This window comes from Schistocerca serialis, chromosome 3 (assembly GCF_023864345.2).
Source record: "Schistocerca serialis cubense isolate TAMUIC-IGC-003099 chromosome 3, iqSchSeri2.2, whole genome shotgun sequence".
Lineage (NCBI taxonomy): Eukaryota > Metazoa > Arthropoda > Insecta > Orthoptera > Acrididae > Schistocerca > Schistocerca serialis.
In genome coordinates this window covers 190,139,916-190,161,494 of record NC_064640.1, presented here as the reverse complement: position 1 = coordinate 190,161,494, position 21,579 = coordinate 190,139,916, and the positions used below count along the sequence as shown (strand labels likewise).

Here is a 21,579-nt window from a genome sequence, read left to right as displayed (position 1 = left end):
GATCTACAACATCGCTGCTACCAGAAAAGCATCCTGCAAGAACGGGACCAATGATGACTGAAGAGAATCGTTCAACATGACAGAAATGCAACCCTTGCACAAATTGCTGCAGATTTCAGTGCTGGACCATCAACAAGTGTCAGCATGTGAACCATTCAGTGAAACCTCATAGATATGGGCTTTGGGAGCTGAGGGCCCACTCATGTACCCTTGATGACTGCACAACATAAAGCTTTATGCATTGCTTGAGCCAGTCAGCACTGACATTGGACTGTTGATGACTGGGAACATGTTGCGTGGATGGACAAGTGTCATTTCAACTTGTGTTGAGTGGATGGTCATGTATGGATATGGAGACAACCTCATGAATCCATGGACCCTCCATGTCAACAGGGGACTGTTTGAGGTGGTGGACACTCTGTAATGGTGTGGGGCATGTGCAGCTACAGTTATATGGGACCCTTAATACATCTAGATACAACTCTGACAGGTGACACATACAAAAGCATCCTCTCTGATCCCTTGTGTCCATTTATGTCCATTGTGCATTCCAATGGACTTGGGCAATTCCAGTAGGGTAATGCAGTAGCCCACACATCTATAGTTGCTACTCCAGGAACACTCTTCTGAGTTTAAACACTTTCACTGACCACCAGACTCCCCAGACATGGACATTATTGAGCATATCTAGGATGTCTTGCAACATTCTGTTCAGAAGAGATCATGACTCCATCGTACTCTTATGGATTTATGGACAGCCCTGCAGGATTCATGGTGTCACTTCCCTTGAACACTACTTCAGACATTATTCGAGTCCATGCCATGTCATGTCGTGGCACTTCTGTGTGCTCGCAGCGGCCCTACACAATATTAGGCAGGTATACAAGTTTCTTTGGCTCTTCAGAGTAGATGACCCAGCTTTAGACAACAAAGATGTTGACAGTTACTTATAGCAGCACATCTTGAAAGGAAAGTCATTATCCATAAAGTTAAAATACCCAAATGCTTCAAAACTTCTTAAGGATCCTCTTACACAATCCCATGGGAGTGCAGACACAGTGAGAAGATATTCCATTTTGAAGCACACATTGCGAGAAGACAGGCAGCAATGACTGATAGGCTTTTAAACAGTGTTTTGACTGTGAGGGATGTTTTGAGGCAATAGCCCCAGTTTCTTTCTGCGTCCATTGACTTGCAGCTCATTAGGTATGGACAGCAAACACACACAAATTATACTGCTTATAAGGAAGAATGTGAAAGGGAAAGAAAACTTGAATTGGAAGAAAAGTAAGATGAGGAACAAAACCAAGGTATCTTGCAGAGAAGATTTAAAAAATAACTAACATCAATAAATCAATTGACTGTGAAGTGGATGCTGTGAAAGAATAGAAAAAGAGAACACCAAACTACCCAAAGAGGAATGAGAAGAGCTTCTCTCTCAAGCTTCAGTTAAACTGAAGAAAGCATTTGAAAAAAATCACTTAAAGGAAGCAAAATTAGGCCAGGGTATGCTTCAGGGTTCACAAATCATGAAAGTAGATAAAGAGTGAAAGAAAGGAAGGTGGAAACCATTTGGAAAGATCTTTAGAAAAGAAAACCTAGTGTGATTATTACGTTTTTTGCTAAGATTCCTAAGAAGTAGTAATCTAACAATATCTTGTTGATCTTTTTCCTGTATTGAAGTCTAGGTGATATAGATTTTGTTTGTGAATTATGATTACCAAATTACCAATGTACCCGCATATATTAATAAATTTGTATGAAGGAAAAAAAAAATGGCGCACCACATCCAGGATCATAATAGAGAAATTTATTATGTTCTTGACTGTCCTTTCTTAGTGGGATTATCAAAAATGAAAATAATTCATTTGTGCTACATCTTTTTATTGAAATTATTTGTCACCTTTGTGGGACTGGAGGTATCCAGTGGTGAGCACAGCAAGATGCTACAGAGCGTAGTTGAACTGCTTAGTTGATGAGTAACTCGCAACAGTGCTACAGTGGTAGTGGTGTTGATACAAATCAGGATAAACAAAGCAAACATTGCATTATATCTAGAATAACAGTTGCAAGAGTTGACATTTTGTCAGAAAGAAACACAAATATTTTCAGTGTGTGAAAGAAGTGGCAGATGAAATATTAGAATTTCCGCAAGATGATTCAGTGGAATGTGTGGTATCATATACTCTTGACTGTGTAATGTACATGAGCAGTAAAATTATGACAATACATGCGTAAGAAGTGAAGGCTATATTGAAACAGGGGTTTAGCCATCTAGTTCATCATCCAGTACGGGTAATGTAACTGATGATGATAAACAGAAAGCCGAAATTCTAAACCTAGCTTTCAAAAAGTCATTTACGGTAGAGGACTGCAGCACCATTCCCCCTTTCAATTATCAAACAAACAAAAGGATGGCTGACATAGTGTTTAGTGCATCTGGTATTGTAAAACAGTTAAGATCCTTAGACGCCAGGAAGGCATCTGGCCCAGACGATATCCCTGTAAGATAGCACCATTCTTATCCATCATCTATCAGAGATCATTGGAACAGCGGAAAGTTCCACAGGACTGGAAGAAGGCCCAGGTCATAGCAATCTATAAAAATGGTAGAAAATTGGATGCACACAATTACCGGCCAATTTCACTGACATCGATTTGTTGTAGAATTATGGAACATCAAAATAAATGCCCAGTCTTTGGAAGCGGTAACGTCCGTCAAGTATTTGGGTGGACAATTCGAAATGATCTCAAATGGAATGATCAGATTACACAAGTAATGGGTAAGGCAAACTCTAGATTGCGGCTTATTGGTAGAATCCTGAAGCGATGCAGTCCTTCAACAAAGGAAATAGCTTACAATATGTTAGTTCATCCAGTCTTGGAGTGTTGTTCATCTGTATGGGACCCTTACCAGTTGGGTCTGATTCAAGAGATTGAGAAGGTCCAAAGAACAGTGGCAAGATTTGTGACTGGTACATTTAGCCATCATGAGAGCATTACAAATCTCATATAAAGTTTGAAGTGGGACACACTTGCAGATAGACGGTGCACTAAACAGAAGGGGCTGCTCACTAAATTCCGAAATCCGATCTTCACCAAGGATGTAGAGCATATATTATTACCACCAACTTTCAAATTGCGCAATGACCACCATTCAAAGATAAGGGAAATAAGAGATTGTATTGAGGCATTCAGACAGTCGTTTTTCCCTCGCGCGATCTGCGAGTGGAACAAAAGGGGGAAATATGACTTTGGAGTGAATAGTGCCCTTCGCCATACATGGCTTGGTGGCTAGCGGAGTATATATGTAGGTGTAGATGTAGATCCTTATCAGACAGGGAGCCACAAATCCTGTCTTCAGTGAAAGGTAGTAAAGGACAGTCATTGTCCAAGGATCGGGTACTAAACATAATTACATACGTGGAAGACCATCCACAGCATAGTAAAAAAAAAAATTATGAACAGATTTTGAATAACTCAGGAGTAATATGACCATGTAGTGCAAAAGAAAAACTATGGATATTTAAGGAAGAACAAGATCCTCTTGTTACAAAAATGTATTTGCACATTTCAGGGATCCTCAATACAATTTACAGGATGTCCATGATAGTGCCCTACTATGTTCTGCACATCACATTGTGCATGACATAGATTAAAATGATTTAAAGGGAAGCAATTGGTGGTTACATAACATCAAACAGTGCTACGGAATTGGATGGTGTGAGATAGTGAAATTTCAAACAAAATGTCAACTTGACATGCATAGCAAACTGCAAAATCGGCCTGAAATTTCATTGATGAAATAAACAAACTTATCTCATTGTTCAGTGTTTAAACTCTGGCCAATTGGGATTTGAAGAGGAAATACACATCAAAGGAATCCTGGAAATTAGAGATACCAAGAGAGTTGTATCTGGATCAATCAACAACAAAGCCTTAATGCATTTGTATACAATTATGCTAACTGTTAATCTGGATGGTAAATTGGCTGAAAAGTTATTTATTGTGCTGCAAGAAGTTGGAGGTGCTCTGCCCACTATGATTCATTCTCGTGTGCATGATCTTGCAAGAGCAGTAGGGAATATTGACATCACAACAAGCAAGAGTGGGAAAATGGATGTAAGAGAACTACAACTGTGGTATGAGCACTGAATTTGGCCAATAGCTGGTCGAAATAACTTACTTTTGCTTGATTCCTGGCCTGCATATAAAAATCATACTCCTTTAGAGCAAACTATTCCTCCTGAAAAGTGTATGACATCGCAATTCATACCTCCTTTAACCACTACACAAATTCGGTCTTTGGATGTTTGTTTTTTCTGAGCCTATAAAACATATTATCACATTACTTGCAGCTATTCCTTAAATGATAGCCAGTCTCATGATAAGCTCCACAACAGACTGTTTTGCATTTGGTTGCATACCATCACATTCCTTCATTTCGCATCACCCTGTTACACCAGTATGATTCTATATGCATTCTGTAAGAGTGGATACCTGGCTGAACATCATGTGTGGTATATAACACCCAAGGATTTCACCTTCAATCTTTAAGGTGTGAACCTATATGATCACTGTAGTGCACCATTTTTCATTCAGTGTTCATTTTGTGAAGTGTAATACCTAAATCTCATAGAAAGTTGAACTCTGCATCTCCCATACACTCATTTTCTGTTGTCCTCATGAAGCACATGGTGAGACATTAGCCACCAATATTTTTCCTGTCATAATTGTTAACACTACACTTTCAAATGACCACTACTAAAGATTGAACTTATGACCTCAGACTTGAAGAGTTCCTTGTGAGTAATAAAGTGGGAATACTATCAGATGTTGTTGTTGTTGTTGTTGTTGTTGTTGTGGTCTTCAGTCCAGAGACTGGTTTGATGCAGCTCTCCATGCTACACTATCCTGTGCAAGCTTCTTCATCTCCCAGTACCTACTGCAACCTACATCCTTCTGAATCTGTTTAGTGTTTTCATCTCTTGGTCTCCCTCTATGATTTTTACCCTCCACAATGCCCTCCAATACTAAATTGGTGATCCCTTCATGCCTCAGAATATGCCCTACCAACCGATCCCTTCTTGTAATCAAGTTCTGCCACAAATTTCTCTTCTCTCCAATTATATTCAATACCTCCTCATGAACCATGGACCTTGCCGTTGGTGGGGAGGCTTGCATGCCTCAGCGATGCAGATGACTGTACCGTAGGTGCAACCACAACGGAGGGGTATCGGTTGAGAGGCCAGACAAACGTCTGGTTCCTGAAGAGGGGCAGCAGCCTTTTCAGTAGTTGCAGGGGCAACAGTCTGGATGATTGAGTGATCTGGCCTTGTAACATTAACCAAAACGGCCTTGCTGTGCTGGTACTGCAAACGGCTGAAAGCAAGGGGGAACTACAGCTGTAATTTTTCCCGATGGCATGCAGCTTTACTGTATGATTAAATGATGATGGCGTCCTCTTGGGTAAAATATTCTGGAGGTAAAATAGTCCCCCATTCAGATCTCCGGGTGGGGACTACTCAGGTGGACGTCATTATCTGGAGAAAGAAAACTGGCATTCTACGGATCGGAGCGTGGAATGTCAGATCCCTTAATCAAGCAGGTAGGTTAGAAAATTTAAAAAGGGAAATGGATAGGTTAAAGTTAGATATAGTGGGAATTAGTGAAGTTCGGTGGCAGGAGGAACAAGACTTTTGGTCAGGTGAATACAGGGTTATAAATACAAAATCAAATAGGGGTAATGCAGGAGTAGGTTTAATAATGAATAAAAAAAATAGGATTGCGGGTAAGCTACTACAAGCAGCATAGTGAACGCATTATTGTAGCCAAGACAGACACGAAGCCCTCGCCTACTACAGTAGTACAAGTTTATATGCCATCTAGCTCCGCAGATGATGAAGAAATTGATGAAATGTATGATGAGATAAAAGAAATTATTCAGGTAGTGAAGGGAGACAGAAATTTAATAGTCATGGGTGACTGGAATTCGTCAGTAGGAAAAGGGAGAGAAGGAAACATAGTAGGTGAATATGGATTGGGGGGAAGAAATGAAAGAGGAAGCCGTCTGGTAGAATTTTGCACAGAGCATAACTTAATCATAGCTAACACTTGGTTCAAGAATCATAAAAGAAGGTTGTATACATGGAAGAATCCTGGAGATACTAAAAAGTATCAGATAGATTATATAATGGTAAGACAGAGATTTAGGAACCAGGTCTTAAATTGTAAGACATTTCCAGGGGCAGATGTGGACTCTGACCACAATCTATTGGTTATGAACTGTAGATTAAAACTGAAGAAACTACAAAAAGGTGCTAATTTAAGGAGATGGGACCTAAGGAATACAAACGTCTCAAAAATGAGATCGACAGGAAGTGCATAATGGCTAAGCAGGGATGGCTAGAGGTCAAATGTAAGGATGTAGAGGCTTATCTCACTAGGGGTAAGATAGGTACTGCCTACAGGAAAATTAGAGAGACCTTTGGAGAAAAGAGAACCACTTGTATGAATATCAAAAGCTCAGATGGAAACCCAGGGAAAGCAGAAAGGTGGAAGGAGTATATAGAGGGTTTATACAAGGGCGACGTTCTTGAGGACAATATTATGTAAATGGAAGAGGATATAGATGAAGACAAAATGGGAGATAAGATACTGCGTGAAGAGTTTGACAGAGCACTGAAAGACCTGAGTCGAAACAAGGCCCCGGGAGTAGACAACATTCCATTAGAACTACTGACAGCCTTGGGAGAGCCAGTCCTGACAAAACTCTACCATCTGGTGAGCAAGGTGTATGAGACAGGTGAAATACCCTCAGACTTCAAGAAGAATATAATAATTCCAATCCCAAAGAAAGCAGGTGTTGGCAGATGTGAAAATTACCGAACTATCAGTTTAATAAGTCACAGCTGCAAAATACTTACGCGGATTCTTTACAGATGAATGGAAAAACTGGTAGAAGCCAACCTCAGGGAAGATCAGTTTGGATTCCGTAGAAATGTTGGAACACGTGAGGCAATGCTAACCTTACGACTTATCTTAGAAGAAAGATTAAGAAAAGGCAAACCTATGTTTCTAGCATTTGTAGACTTAGAGAAAGCTTTTGACAATGTTAACTGGAATACTCTCTTTCAAACTCTGAAGGTGGCAGGGGTAAAATACAGGGAGAGAAAGGCTATTTACAATTTGAACAGAAACCAGATGGCAGTTATAAGAGTCGAGGGGCATGAAGGGGAAGCAGTGGTTGGGAAGGGAGTGAGACAGAGTTGTAGCCTCTCCCCGATGTTATTCAATCTGTATATTGAGCAAGCAGTAAAGGAAACAAAAGAAAAATTCGGAGTAGGTATTAAAATTCATGGAGAAGAAATAAAAACTTTGAGGTTTGCCGATGACATTGTAATTCTGTCAGAGACAGCAAAGGACTTGGAAGAGCAATTGAACGGAATGGACAGTGTCTTGAAAGGAGGATATAAGATGAACATCAACAAAAGCAAAACGAGGATAATGGAATGTAGTCGAATTAAATCGGGTGATGCTGAGGGAATTAGATTAGGAAATGAGACACTTAAAGTAGAAAAGGAGTTTTGCTATTTGGGGAGCAAAATAACTGATGGTGGTCGAAGTAGAGAGGATATAAAATGTAGACTGGCAATGGCAAGGAAATCATTTCTGAAGAAGAGAAATTTGTTAACATCGAGTATACAGGGTGTTATAAAAAGGTACAGCCAAACTTTCAGGAAACATTCCTCACACACAAATAAAGAAAAGATGTTATGTGGAAATGTGTCCGGAAATGCTTAATTTCCATGTTAGAGCTCATTTTAGTTTCGTCCATCTACGCTCAATGGAGCACATTATCATGATTTCATTCGGGATACTCTACCTGTGCTGCTAGAACATGTGCCTTTACAAGTACGACACAACATGTGGTTCATGTACGATGGAGCTCCTGCACATTTCAGTCGAAGTGTTCGTACACTTCTCAACAACAAATGCGGTGACTGATGGAATGGTAGAGTCGGACCAATTCCATGGCCTCCACGCTCTCCTGACCTCAACCCTCTTGACTTTCATTTATGGGGGCATTTGAAAGCTCTTGTCTACGCAACCCCGGTACCAAATGTAGAGACTCTTCGTGCTTGTATTGTGGATGGCTGTGATACAATATGCCATTCTCCAGGGCTGCATCAGCGCATCAGGGATTCCATGCAACGGTGGGTGGATGCATGTTCCCTCGCTAACGGAGGACATTTTGAACATTTCCTGTAACAAAGTGTTTGAAGTCACGCCGGTACTTTCTGTTGCTGTGTGTTTCCATTCCATGATTAATGTGATTTGAAGAGAAGTAATGAAATGAGCTCTAAGATGGAAAGTAAGCGTTTCCAGACACATGTCCACGTAACATATTTTCTTTCCTTGTGTGTGGGGAATGTTTCCTGAAAGTTTGGCCGTACCTTTTTGTAACACCCTGTAGATTTAAGTGTCAGGAAGTCGTTTCTGAAATTATTTGTATGGAGTGTAGCCATGTATGTAAGTGAAACATGGACGATAAATAGTTTGGACAAGAAGAGAATAGAAGCTTTCGAAATGTGGTGCTACAGAAGAATGCTGAAGATTAGATGGGTAGATAACATAACTAATGAGGAGGTATTAAATAGAATTGGGGAGAAGAGGAGTTTGTGGCACAACTTGGCAAAAAGAAGGGACCAGTTGGTAGGACATGTTTTGAGGCATCAAGGGATCACAAATTTAGCATTGGAGGCCAGCGTGGAGGGTAAAAATTGTAGAGGGAGACCAAGAGATGAATACACTAAGCAGATTCAGAAGGATGTAGGTTGCAGTAAGTACTGAGAGATGAAGAAGCTTGCACAGGATAGAGTAGCATGGAGAGCTGCATCAAACCAGTCTCAGGACTGAAGACCACAACAACAACAACAACAACCTCCTCATTAGTTATGTGATCTACCCATCTAATCTTCAGCATTCTTTTGTAGCACCACATTTCAAAAGCTTCTATTCTCTTTTTGTCTAAACTATTTATCATCCACGTTTCACTTCCAAACATGGCTACACTCCATACAAATACTTTCAGAAATGACTTCCCGACACTTAAATCTATACTTGATGTTAACAAATTTCTCTTCTTCAGAAACACTTTCCTTGCCATTGCCAGTCTTCATTTTATATCCTCTCTACTTTGACCATCATCAGTTATTTTGCTCCCCAAATAGCAAAACTCATTTACTACTTTAAGCTTCTCATTTCCTAATCTAATTCCCGGAGCATCCCCCGATTTAATTTGACTACATTCCATTATCCTCGTTTTGCTTTTGTTAATGTTCATCTTATATCCTCCTTTCAAGACACAGTCCATTCCGTTCAGCTGCTTTTCCAGGTCCTTTGCTGCCTCTGACAGAATTACAATGTCATTGGCGAATCTCAAAGTTTTTATTTCTTCTCCATGGATTTTAATTCCTACTCTGAATTTTTCTTTTGTTTCCTTTACTGCTTGCTCAATAAACAGATTGAATAACATCGGGAATATGCTACAACCCTGTCTCACTCCCTTCCCAACCACTGCTTCCCCTTCATGCCCCTCGACTCTTATAACTGCCATCTGGTTTCTGAACAAATTGTAAATAGCCTTTCGCTCACTGTATTTTACCAATGCCACCTTCAGAATTTGAAAGAGAGCATTCCAGTCAACATTGCCAAAAGCTTTCTCTAAGTCTACAAATGCTAGAAACATAGGTTTGCCTTTCCTTAATCTATTTTCTAAGATACGTCGTAGGGTCAGTATTGCCTCACGTGTTCCAACATTTCTATGGAATCCAAACTGGTCTTCCCCAAGGTCAGCTTCTACCAGTTTTTCCATTCATCTGTAAAGAATTTGCGTTAGTATTTTGCAGCTGTGACTTATTAAACTGATAGTTCAGTAATTTTCACATCTGTCAACACCTGCTTTCTTTGGGATTGGAATTATTATATTCTTCTTGAAGTCTGAGGGTATTTCACCTGTCTCATACATCTTGCTCACTAGATGGTAGAGTTTTGATAGGCCTGGCTCTCCCAAGGCTGTCAGTAGTTCTAATGGAATGTTTTCTACTCCTGGGGCTTTGCTTCGACTTAGGTCTTTCATTGCTCTGTCAAATTCTTCACGCAGTATCATATCTCTCATTTCATCTTCATCTACATTCTCTTCCATTTCTATAATATTGTCCTCAAGAACATCGCCCTTGTACAAACCCTCTATATACTCCTTTCACCTTTCTGCCTTCCCTTCTTTGCTTAGAACTGGCTTTCCATCTGAGCTCTTGATATTCATGCAAGTGGTTCTCTTTTCTTCAAAGGTCTCTTTAATTTTCCTGTAGGCAGTACCTATCTTACCCCTAGTGATATATGCCTCTACAGCCTTACATTTATCCTCTAGCCATCCCTGCTTAGCCATTTTGCACTTCCTGTCGATCTCATTTTTGAGACGTTTGTGTTCCTTTTTGCCTGCTTCATTTACTGCATTTTTATGTTTTCTTCTATCAGATAATCCTCAAAAGCAATGACCATACCTTTCCTGGCCTTTTTAATCTCTAGTATGTTAACAACAATCTTAATCCATTATTTTGGTTGCCAATTGGTCTCTGGATTTAACTGTTTGATGACCAACCCAAGTTTTATCCACAGTCAGGAATGTCTACAAAGTGATCTGCAGATTGTGCCTAAAAATTCCTATAGTCTGCATTGAAATATTCACCCATATCAGTTTTTATTGAAAAACCAGTTCCATAGCACGCGCTCACACATACACACACACACACACACACACACACACACACACACACACACACACACACACAGAGAGAGAGAGAGAGAGAGAGAGAGAGCGCCATTTCATGTCTAGTTTTTCAGGTTGTTTGTAACATACCTATTTGGCCTATTCAGTTGTAATAACTACAGTATCAATTATCTAACACTCTTTCATTCTGCAATTTTCTGTTATTATATCATGAAGCTTTTCTATAGCTTCTTGTGTTATAGTGCCAACACAGGAGCATACTTATTCTTTTATCTAGTTAATGTGTTTTAACTCCTCAAGTGGCATTCATAAACTGTCAATGGCAGTACAGAGTTCACATTAATATCCAATATGGTGAGTTATGTTTTCACTTTGCTGCAGAATGTGTATTGATGTGAAACTTCATGGCACATTAAAATTGTGTGCTGGACCAAGACTCGAACTCAGGACCTTTTGGGAAGTTTGGAGGGTAAGAGATGAGGTATGAGTGGAAGTAAAGCCATGAGGTCAAGTCTTGAGTTGTGCTTAGGGAACTCAGTTGGTAGGCCACCTGCCCATGAAAGGCAAAAGTCCCAAGTTAGAGTCTCGGATCAGCACACAGTTTTAAACTTCCAGGAAGTTTCATCCAACCTGGTGTTGATCTTTGCAGCTGTTCAACCCTTCTTATGAAAATGTATAATGGCAAGAAACTAGGTTCTTCCCACTCCCCCTCTATCTTCTAAGACAAGCATCATATTGACCACTTCATACAACTGCATACAGACAACTGCATGTTGAATTAGAAACTTTTATGGAAAGCGACAGAAATATCAAGAATATCAAGCTTACCAAAAACTAATAAGATTCAGTTACATTTTCTACTTTATGCTACAAATTTTTCTTATTTATGAAGCTGTCCTTGTGGATAGGTAGTGCAATATTTTAGAAATCAACTTCAAAGCTGTATCAAGTAACTTGTACATCTATGTAGCTCACAATTACTTTGTTTTGCAGCTTCAGCAGGCAGCGAGGCATTGATGAGCCGTCCAGGAACTGACTACTTTGAACGCGTGTGCCAGACAGGAGGCAGTTCCAGCCATGGAAACCCACCAGGTACACTGTTTGGCCGAACCGACTCCACGCCGAGTAAGCTCAGTCCCAAATATCGGCATGCAGAACACCTGTAGAAAACAGTGCTGCACACCTCTGTCTACTGTAGCGGCATGTTGTAGTGGCTTCATAAACAAGGGACTTCTAGTTGAAGCTAGATGCTTACGATTAGTAGCTGAATTGTAGTCATAGTAGTGGGTGCCAATCTCCATTTGGTACAGAACTCTTTGGGACAAATATATGAGAGGCTGCATTGAAAGGGTGGTTTAAATCAAATCTGCAAAGAATTGTTGTTTAAGATATAGGAAACAAAGAACACAAATAAAATTTCCCCCTCCAAGGAACTGTGATATAATGTTAACTATTGATGGGGAGTCAAATAAAACTTGCAAATATTTTTAAATATTACTTATTGTGCACACACAACACAAAGTTGTGCCACTTTGCAATATAATCTCCACTACAGTCAATGTATGTTTGACTGATTATAGTTATTAAATTATTGAAACAAACACTTCATTTGGGAGTATGCGCGACCACTCATGCATTTCCTTGTGTACCTGTTTTCAAAATGAAACTTGACAAATGTGAAATATATTCAAATGCCAGATCTGTGATTTTCACAATTGTTGCATGAACTGTATGGGAATGTGCACTGTTATGATGTAGCAGAACAAGTGTGCATAGTAATCCACAACATTTTGATTTGATTGCAAGTGAAAATGACTTCTAGAAGACTCAGAATGATAGGAACAGAAAACAAGAAATGTTAATGACCTTCATTTCACCAATTATGAACTTTCATCTCCATTCATAGAGCTGCTTCTGAGACAAAAAACGTAGTATCCTAGGAATATATCAGTGAGTCACAGCTGGAATTGATAAACTCATACAAATACCTGGGTGTAGCACTGTGTAGGGACATGAAATGGGACAGTCGCATAGGCTTAACCATGGGTAAAGGAGGTAGCAGACTTTGATTTATTGGTAGGATACTAGGGATATGCAATCAGTCAATAAAAGACATTGCTTACAAATTACTCATGTGCTTCATCCTAGAATATTGCCCAAGTGTGTGGGACCCATACCAAACATCACTAGCTGGAGATATTGAACACAAACAGAGAAGGGCAGCACAAATGGACACAGGTTTGTATGACTGATGGGACAGTGTCACAGAAATGTTGAAAGAACTGAACTGGCAAACTCTTGAAGCTAGATGGATACTGTTCTGAGAAAGTCTACTTAAAAAGCTCCAAGGACTGAATGGAAATTATAACTCTAGGAATATGTTACAACTGGAGAGGGTCACAGAGATGAAGAAACAACTGAAATGGTGGTAGACTTCATAAGGTAGACAGAAACTATGCCAAGAAAGTCTACTGACGAAGTTTCAAGAACTGGCTTTACATGATGACTCAAGGAATGTACTACAACCCCCTACATATTGCTCTCATAGGGATAATGGGGATAAATTTAGATTAATTATGGCACACACAGGCGCATTTAAATAATCATTCTCCCCACACTCCTTAAGTGAATGGAATGAGAAAAAGCGTTAATAACTAGTACAGTGGAACATACCTTCTGCCATGCATTTCACAGTGGCTTGTAGAGTACAACTGTAGATGTAGACATAGGTGTAGATATATTTTACACATTCACTTTGTAGAAACTGAGTAACAGAATCCTGCTCACCCATGGTACAAATTCCTTGTAGTGCAGCAATACTTTCCTATTCCTTGTGTCATTGTTTTTGAATTGTTTGATTCTGCCATCTACTAAGAACTGTTAAGAACATTCTTACAAACTACTTGCACCATTTATACTTTTATATTATACATTTACAGTTTTCATTGGCTTACTTCTTGTATATAAATGGTGAAATATGTTATGAAATATGAAGAGGCTTCCAGATGATCAATGTTTTCCTGAGCTACTGTCTGTAGTCTTCTGCAGCCGGTAAACAAACAGAATTACTTAAGTTGCACTTGACCAACACTTGTGAAATCCCTGTTGACCCTTAAAGAACTTAATTGAAGAATGGAAATTGAAAATTTTCTAACTGTTATTTTTTCAAAAATATGTTTTCAATGTTATTGTGTTCTGGTACTGTATTGCAGGTCTCTAAACTTGTTCCAATTGTCAAACCTTGAAGAAAATGTTTCAAAGATTCTAGAAGGTGCATGGTCTTTGTGCCAAGCATGCTACCCCCAGAAGATCCAAGTGCCATGTGTCAAAGTCATTGTTCCACAAGATTTACACCTGATTGTTGAGTCAGCTAAAACTATTAACCAATTCCACGTAATTCCAATCCATGTAACTGAGTTTTTTTGGTTTTTGGAGATGCTGCTGAAACATTGTTGTCAATGCAGGCATGTAAGATCTCCATAAGCAGTATTATATAAGTGCCTCATACTCATCCATCTCAAGTATCTATTAAACATTCCTACTCAAAAACAGAAGAATAGAAGAATATCAATGTATTCAAAAGAAGAAAAACCATAGCATATGTAAGCCATGCCATACTTCAACTGAAGACCACCCATTTTTATGAGCTGCAAAACAAACATCTGTTGACAATGCTGTCATTTCTTCCTCAGCAGCACAGGGCATTTTGCAGTAAACTTTGCCGCATCTGGTCCCAGTGGAGTTATGCACAAAACAGAATCAATACTGAGCAATATCTTTTATGAATTTGATTTTGTAATACACATGTAAAAAATGTAAAAGAAATGAGACACGATTTTTGTTGACTAAATTGTTACTGCTGTATACCTGTACTTGCGTTATCATAAATAAAACGTGCCTCCATATTAATGGCAGTAGGAAACGAGAACTTGCTTACTGGCACTCAGAACCAGTCAGTTTCCTGGTATGGCACATAGTTTTCCTTAACAAATTATTTATTTTCTAATTCATCTCATTACTTTTCACAGTGATGAGCTGCCAGCATAATTCCATGGTATCAGAATACATTCTCAGTTTCATGTATACAAATAAGTTATGTACAAAAAGAGAGACATTGTTCTTTGATTCTCCTGACAAATGTGAGATTTGTCACTTTGAAAATTGCCCACTTCCTCTCTTCAATTTGGTCTTTAAATAACTCATCAGGTATGATCATAGTACATGTTCTATAGTTCTTCAACAAATTATTTCAGTGATGTACCATTGCTGTTTCATGCATCTGTAGAGGTGTGGATATTTTTGACTGGAGGTTGGTGAGTCAGGGTGAGTCAAAACCAGCTCAATAACTGCAGAATCTCTTTGTTATTTCACAACAGTTCATGTCAGTAGCTCATGCTTTCATCTGGCAGGTGACAGAATTCAGGCATTGACCCACAGACCTTGGCGGCAAAGCACTGTTGTGAAGACACTTGCAGCTGCTACGCTCAGTCTGCTTAGATGTGGCACGACCTTGTGTGCTAAATGTTCCTGCCCTGTGGCTGAGCTACGTCAGGAGCTGATGCAGGAGACTGACATGGTCAGGCCAAGTGTGGGATGGGCTGGAAGTCTGCCCCACCTGTGAGGTGTAATGGGAACATAGATGTCTGGAGAATGAACCACAGCCTAGCATTTGGCTGGCACCATACGGCACTGGCCAATTGCTAGGAGGGTCTCAGTTCAACCCCTTGCCCAACAATGCTGTAGGTGGACCCCTGGTAGGTGGCCCAGTTACAATGGTGGTGACGTGATAGCAACCACATGGTGGAAGTCAATATTTTGATGGCTGCCGACTTAATGACTCACCAATTCTGTGACCTACCTGGCCAGGCAGTCAGTGTCTGTATGTGCCAGAGCAGATTTGGTGTGATGTTACCACCACAAATGTCATGTACGTCATGTGCTTAAGTTTACTTGGTTTCAGTAACTAGCATTGATTGGGATGCGGGTGGCAGCAATCAGCTGATGCTGTGGCATAATATTATGTCAGCATATTGCAGCAAGTGTTCTTTTTACGGCACTGAGTCCTCTTGCCTCAGCTTGCAGAGTTACATATCTGTCTTCCAATATTTCTTAAAAACTAAAACTACCTGTGCCTTTAAAATCCTTAAATTTATATTCATTGAGATATAGCCTAGTTTCAATAAAACTTGTTTGGATGATAATATTAGTGCCTCCCAGAATTTTTCCAAGAGGAGGCAAATTTCCAATTTTGTTATAATTGATTCATGAGTCTGAAAACATGACATGCCCCAAAAACTAAATTTGAAAAGAAATGCACAAAACTTACATTGTCACAAAAGATTGATAGTTATCTACTTGGTACTTTTAAGGCAGGTAACTTTGTACCTAAAAAGTAAGCAGATTTCAGTAATATATGTAAAGTACATCTTTTATGTTATTAATTTTAATACTTATGCCAGTGTTTTGATTTAGTGATTAAAATTACATCATCATATCACATAGCTATATCCAGGGTATAGCTAGAAAATATTCACAAAAAAATTATTCATATTCTCATAATGTTAGATTGAAAAAAAAGGTATTGAACTTTGATGCCATTTGGTTGCTTATAAAACTTCACATCTGATCCTGTTAATGTATTTATGGTGTGGTGTAATTTTCATGCTGTATAATTTTTATTGTGACTAGCATTACTGACAGAAAGCTACATTTTTTTTCTTGGTGTTAGCTAAAGTTTAGCCTGGTGACAGTATTCGACAATACAAATGTGGGATCCTCTGAAAATCACCCTCAAATTGGCCATCAGAATCAACTTGTAGCAGCCTAAAACTAAACCAAAATAATCCTTGTCTCTCTGGTTTGTCACATTATTGTGCAACCAAGCCGACTGGAATGCAGAGTTTGCAGCTATGTGACTGCATGTGGTGCTATGTTGTACCTAATATTTTGAGGAGGTTCCATTCTTGGGGAGGACATCTTTTTGTCCTTGAAATTTTATACTTTTTCCTCCTCTGATGTATTTGAGATTAAGTATAGATATATAAATCTATAGTACAATATGACTGCAAAAGCTCTGGTGTGTAAAACTGACAATTAGAAGACTACTGTTGTGATTCTATTGTGGAGCAAGGGGAAGGGGTATCCTTCTGAAAATTGGGGAGGGAAGAGTGTCACATATAGTGCTGCCATGCTTATGATGTTTTGGGAATTGAGAAGAGAATCTGTCTGCCAGCCTGTTGTACTAGCTCCTTTCTGGTACTCAGTAAGGACTGAATGAGGATGCAACCAAAAGAGATTGAAATCACTGTCTTGGCAATGTTCTGCAAAGGTCTGCATTCAGCTTGATTGCAGAACACTGCCAAAACTTCAGCCACAGCAAGGAATCAGCATAATTTCCTGTGAACATACTGACAGCTAATAAAAGCCAAGGTATATAGTGAATGATCAAGCTGCAGTATTTTCTGTCATGGACAGCAATGTCAAATCTGTAGTTTAGTAGAGTTTCAGACAACAATTGCTAGATATTTGAGAGAATATTGTAATGATTAAAAAGCCTGTACCCAGATTCCAGAAGGGGCAAGTGACCCTCTTTCCGTCCTTTCAATTTGCTATGCATACTAGTAATGGCAATTTTTGGATGCATTAAAAATGTAAGTCTTGAAAGATGATACAATAATATAGTGCCTTTCATATTTTGTTGTGGAAAACAGCCTCCTTCAGATGTATATCTTTCAGTTGAAGTTAATTATGGCATGAATGTGTCAGAAAGATGATTATACTCTTTTATTTACAGATATTTCAGGTTTGGGGGTATGAGCTATGATATTGAATTCTGAATTGAGTCTAGAAAGATTACTTGTGAAAATGCTTGTGATATTTTCCTTCAGATACTTAAACCCTCTGTTTTGCAGGAACAAATGATCCTATAATCTGCAAGCACCTCATCACCTACAACAGTGGTGGACATTCAGTAAGATAGATTTTATCCTTCTGAAGAAATATTATTTTCCTAGAGAATCTGAAACAAAAGTTGTTCCATTTAATGACCTTACTCCACAACAGAAGTCACTCATAAAAGATCTCAAGATAAAAGAATATGAACAAACCAGAAGCATTACAGTTTCAAAGAAAACTGGATGGTGGCTGAGAGACCAGAAAGCAGCACTGTACAGTCAAGTTGTATTTCTACCTCTTGATACCATCTCAAGTCAGTTTACTTGGTTAATGCATAGAGACACTATTGCCACCACAGTGTGGAAAATTGTACATACCATGACATAAGACCACTGCTCTACTGAGAAATAGATATGGCTGTGGATGGAACATATGCAGATAAAAGAATAAGAGAAAAAGGAAGCCCTTAAGAAGTGGGAAGGTGCATAAAATTAACTGACCTATGTGATGAGGAAAGACCAAAACATCAAACATCACATATGAAGTAACAATATGGATGACAGAAAAGTCTGGAGTAAATTTGCAATCTTAAATAGCTGAGAAGGTAATTTTAATCAGATTTTTGCTACTGAACTCCATCTACTTCCAAGCACAGAAAGGACACTAATTAAAGGACCACTGGCATCCAATCAGTGGTTTAGAATTTACTAGATCAATAGACAGCATGAAGATCTTGAAGGTACCTGTTTGAGATCATATACTCTACAATTTTTTTAATTAATCAGACCCTGTTACAAAGCGAAATTTTTACTGAGTTCTTCAGTGTGACAACAAACATCAGCCATATATAAACTAATTTCTTGACAAATTTAAGCATCTCTAGTGAGGTTTCATTAAGTGATGTCATATGACTGTTGCTTCCTTTACTGCTCATTAACTCACTGAAAAACATTGAAAGTAACAACATTGCACATTGCTTTCATAAATATGGAGAAGGTTTTTGATAATGTTCCACCTGAGACAAGCTCAATGTACATGACTACAGTGTGTCACATCACCTCACTGACTGGGTCAGTAGGCTGTACAGAAATGTCTAAAGCTCTATGTATCGTCTTGTGGGCTTATCAAATAGTTTTACACTGACAGCTGGGCACACGAAGAGTCAGCACTGCTGCAACTGCTATTCATCTTGGTCATCGACATCACCATACAAGACCTGCAGCACAAAAAACCTTGGAATTAGCTCTATATGACGATGGTATGATATATATCTTTAAAAGACAGGAATGACAATGACAAATCCAGGCATAATATGACCGCCTCAGTTAATTTGTATTACAACTGAATATTAGAGAAAATGAGTGCTACTCTTGTAATGCCCAAAAGCTGTAGACATACTTACAGAATGTGGCCATATTTCAATGCCCTGGCTTGTACTTACATAGTGACAGCAACATCAGTGGTAATGAATAGGCTAGAATCAGTGAAGCCAGATCTCCAAAAGGAGAGCTCTCAGGAAGGTTGTGCGATGAACAGATGCCAGTATACCTTAACACCAAAATGTACACAATCATTTTAGTGTGTTGGCTCTCTATAGGGGAACATATATTAATCTATGCTATGGAAATGGGGACAGTAATTTGTAGTACTTTGGTTCACAAGTAACTGTACAGAATGTATCACAAATGTTTCAAACAAAGACCTAAATTGACTTATGTTGTTTGTAAAGATTATTTTACATTCAAGACACAGTAAAAAGGTTAAATTCTAGTCAAAGGGTATTCTCAACTATCAGAACGCAACAAGGAATCTTATAAAACAGGGAAGCCACCACCACCCCACACGATAATTGAACTGAGGATAAAATTGATGCAACAAGACACCTAAAACATATCTTACTGCCACTGCGATGCCTATAAGGCTTTCCACCCATTAAAATGTTTTCACACCCACATAAGCTATAACAGCTGTTTACAAGTTTTTGAACTCTAAAACTAGGTTGGTGTTGCTTGAGTTTGCTTACATAATTATAAAACAGAACATTTTTTATTAAAAATGTATTGTTTCTTTCAAAATCGATCTGTATTACCTAATTATCATATGATTACAGCCATTTAACATGAAACTGGGGGGGGGGGGGGGGCAGAGGTGCTGTGTGGCTGGAGATGTGATTGCTATTTATGAGTGAAATTTTTGTTTGTGCATACTGTGATGTTTTATTTGTTTTTGAGAGCTCATGTTTTTTTTATGTAAATAGGGAGTCTGATTTAATCTGTTTTTCTTATCAGAGTTTGAAACGTATCTTCAGTAGGGAATGTGTATGGTCAATAACTCATATTTCTCTGGGAGTAACAATATAACAATGATTTATCCATGAACATCACAAAAGACTCATATCGACACAGGGGCATGTTACTTCTTTCTTGTCAAAATAAGCTGACACTGTAGATAAACTGCATGAAAAACAGTAGAATGTAGAAACAATTTAGCATGTTCAAAGTTTTCAAAATTTGTAATGCATGATAAGTAAAGATTAAAATTTATTTATTAAGTGTGGGATGTAATAATGATGGGCTATATAGTTTTTGACATTTTAGACTGAGTGGCCTTGCTAATAATGTGTCTGTCTGACAAACTGCAAAACCTATTACATGACATTGGAGATTCCAGACATGAGCAAGCCATAATCATACCTTATTTTTTAATCTGAAAAATTCAGTTCATTAATTTATTGTTTATTTTAGTCGCTACAAATAAACATAATCTGATGCCCTTCAAATAAGGATTAAAAACTACATTCAAATCATACATTTCTCAGTTTGTTACATGTATTCTCAAAGTGACCTTACATGTCATCACCTACTTGAGGAAACACATCAGAAGAACACTACTGGCCTCTAAAATTGTGAAATCATGAAGGCAACATGCAAGAAACATCAGAATAGCACAAACTGTACTAAATACTTAGATACATAAGTGATCAGCATTTCAGGACAACCACACAAAATAAGCAAGAATAATGCTTTTTCCATTCTGTACACAAAAAAAGATTATAAAGTGGATCACTCATTTGGAAATCACTTTTGAGTGTTGGTTGAGTATGAGAAGATTATGTTATGACTTGTGTATGAAGGAGAAGCCTCTACCAGCAAATGAGCACACGTCCGAATTCAACAGCATTTGGATCACAGCCTACCAAGATTGTGGCTTATTTTTCTCACAAATTGCTGCTTGCTTTGGTTGGGAACTCACAACTATCATACAAATATGTTGTTTCAGCTTCTCTTGACATAGCAGCAGAGAGAAGCATGCTGAAATTGGGGCACGCAGTGACAACATGGGACACAGGAGTGGCACAATGTCGTCTTTTCAGTTGAGTCCCAGTTGTATGGACAGCTACAAAGGATATATCTGTTTTTGGAACCTCTGAGGAGAACAAATATTGCCAGATTTCATTTGTCATCATCATACAGGCCCAGAATCTGGTGCGACAGCACAGAGTGCTGTTGGCTACACAACATGAGCACCTCAGATTTGCATAGTCTATAGTTTGGAGAGCAGGCATTACATTTCTGAAATGCTAAGACAGGTGGCTGTGCCCTGTCTTTGAGATCTGTGACATTATCTTTCAACAGAATAACATAAGACTGCATGTTATCTGTGCTATCCTGACCTAACTCAATACAAAAGATGTTTGTCTGTTACCCTGGGCATGTCCTCCAGATCTCTCACCCATTGAAAACAACTGCTAATGTGTTGCTGAGAGACTGACTCACTGCCACTTACTTGCCACAACTACTGATGAATTCTGTCACAAATTGTAGCAGCATGGAGTGATGTACCCACACCTGTCATCCAAGTTCAGTTTGATTTAATATCCCACTGGGTTGGAG

General features: G+C 38.8%; 1 protein-coding gene across 2 annotated transcripts in view; it reads left to right on the top strand.

Moving 5' to 3' along the window:
- Nucleotides 1-21,579, top strand: part of LOC126469895 (uncharacterized) — a 485,688-nt gene that overhangs the window by 265,281 nt on the left and 198,828 nt on the right. The window contains exon 12 of one of the 2 annotated variants that reach the window (XM_050097238.1): nt 11,786-11,884. In XM_050097238.1, the coding sequence (XP_049953195.1) occupies nt 11,786-11,884 (99 nt within the window). Of the gene's footprint in view, nt 1-11,785; nt 11,918-21,579 lie in introns of both variants that reach the window. The other variant, XM_050097237.1, reaches the window with a different exon arrangement.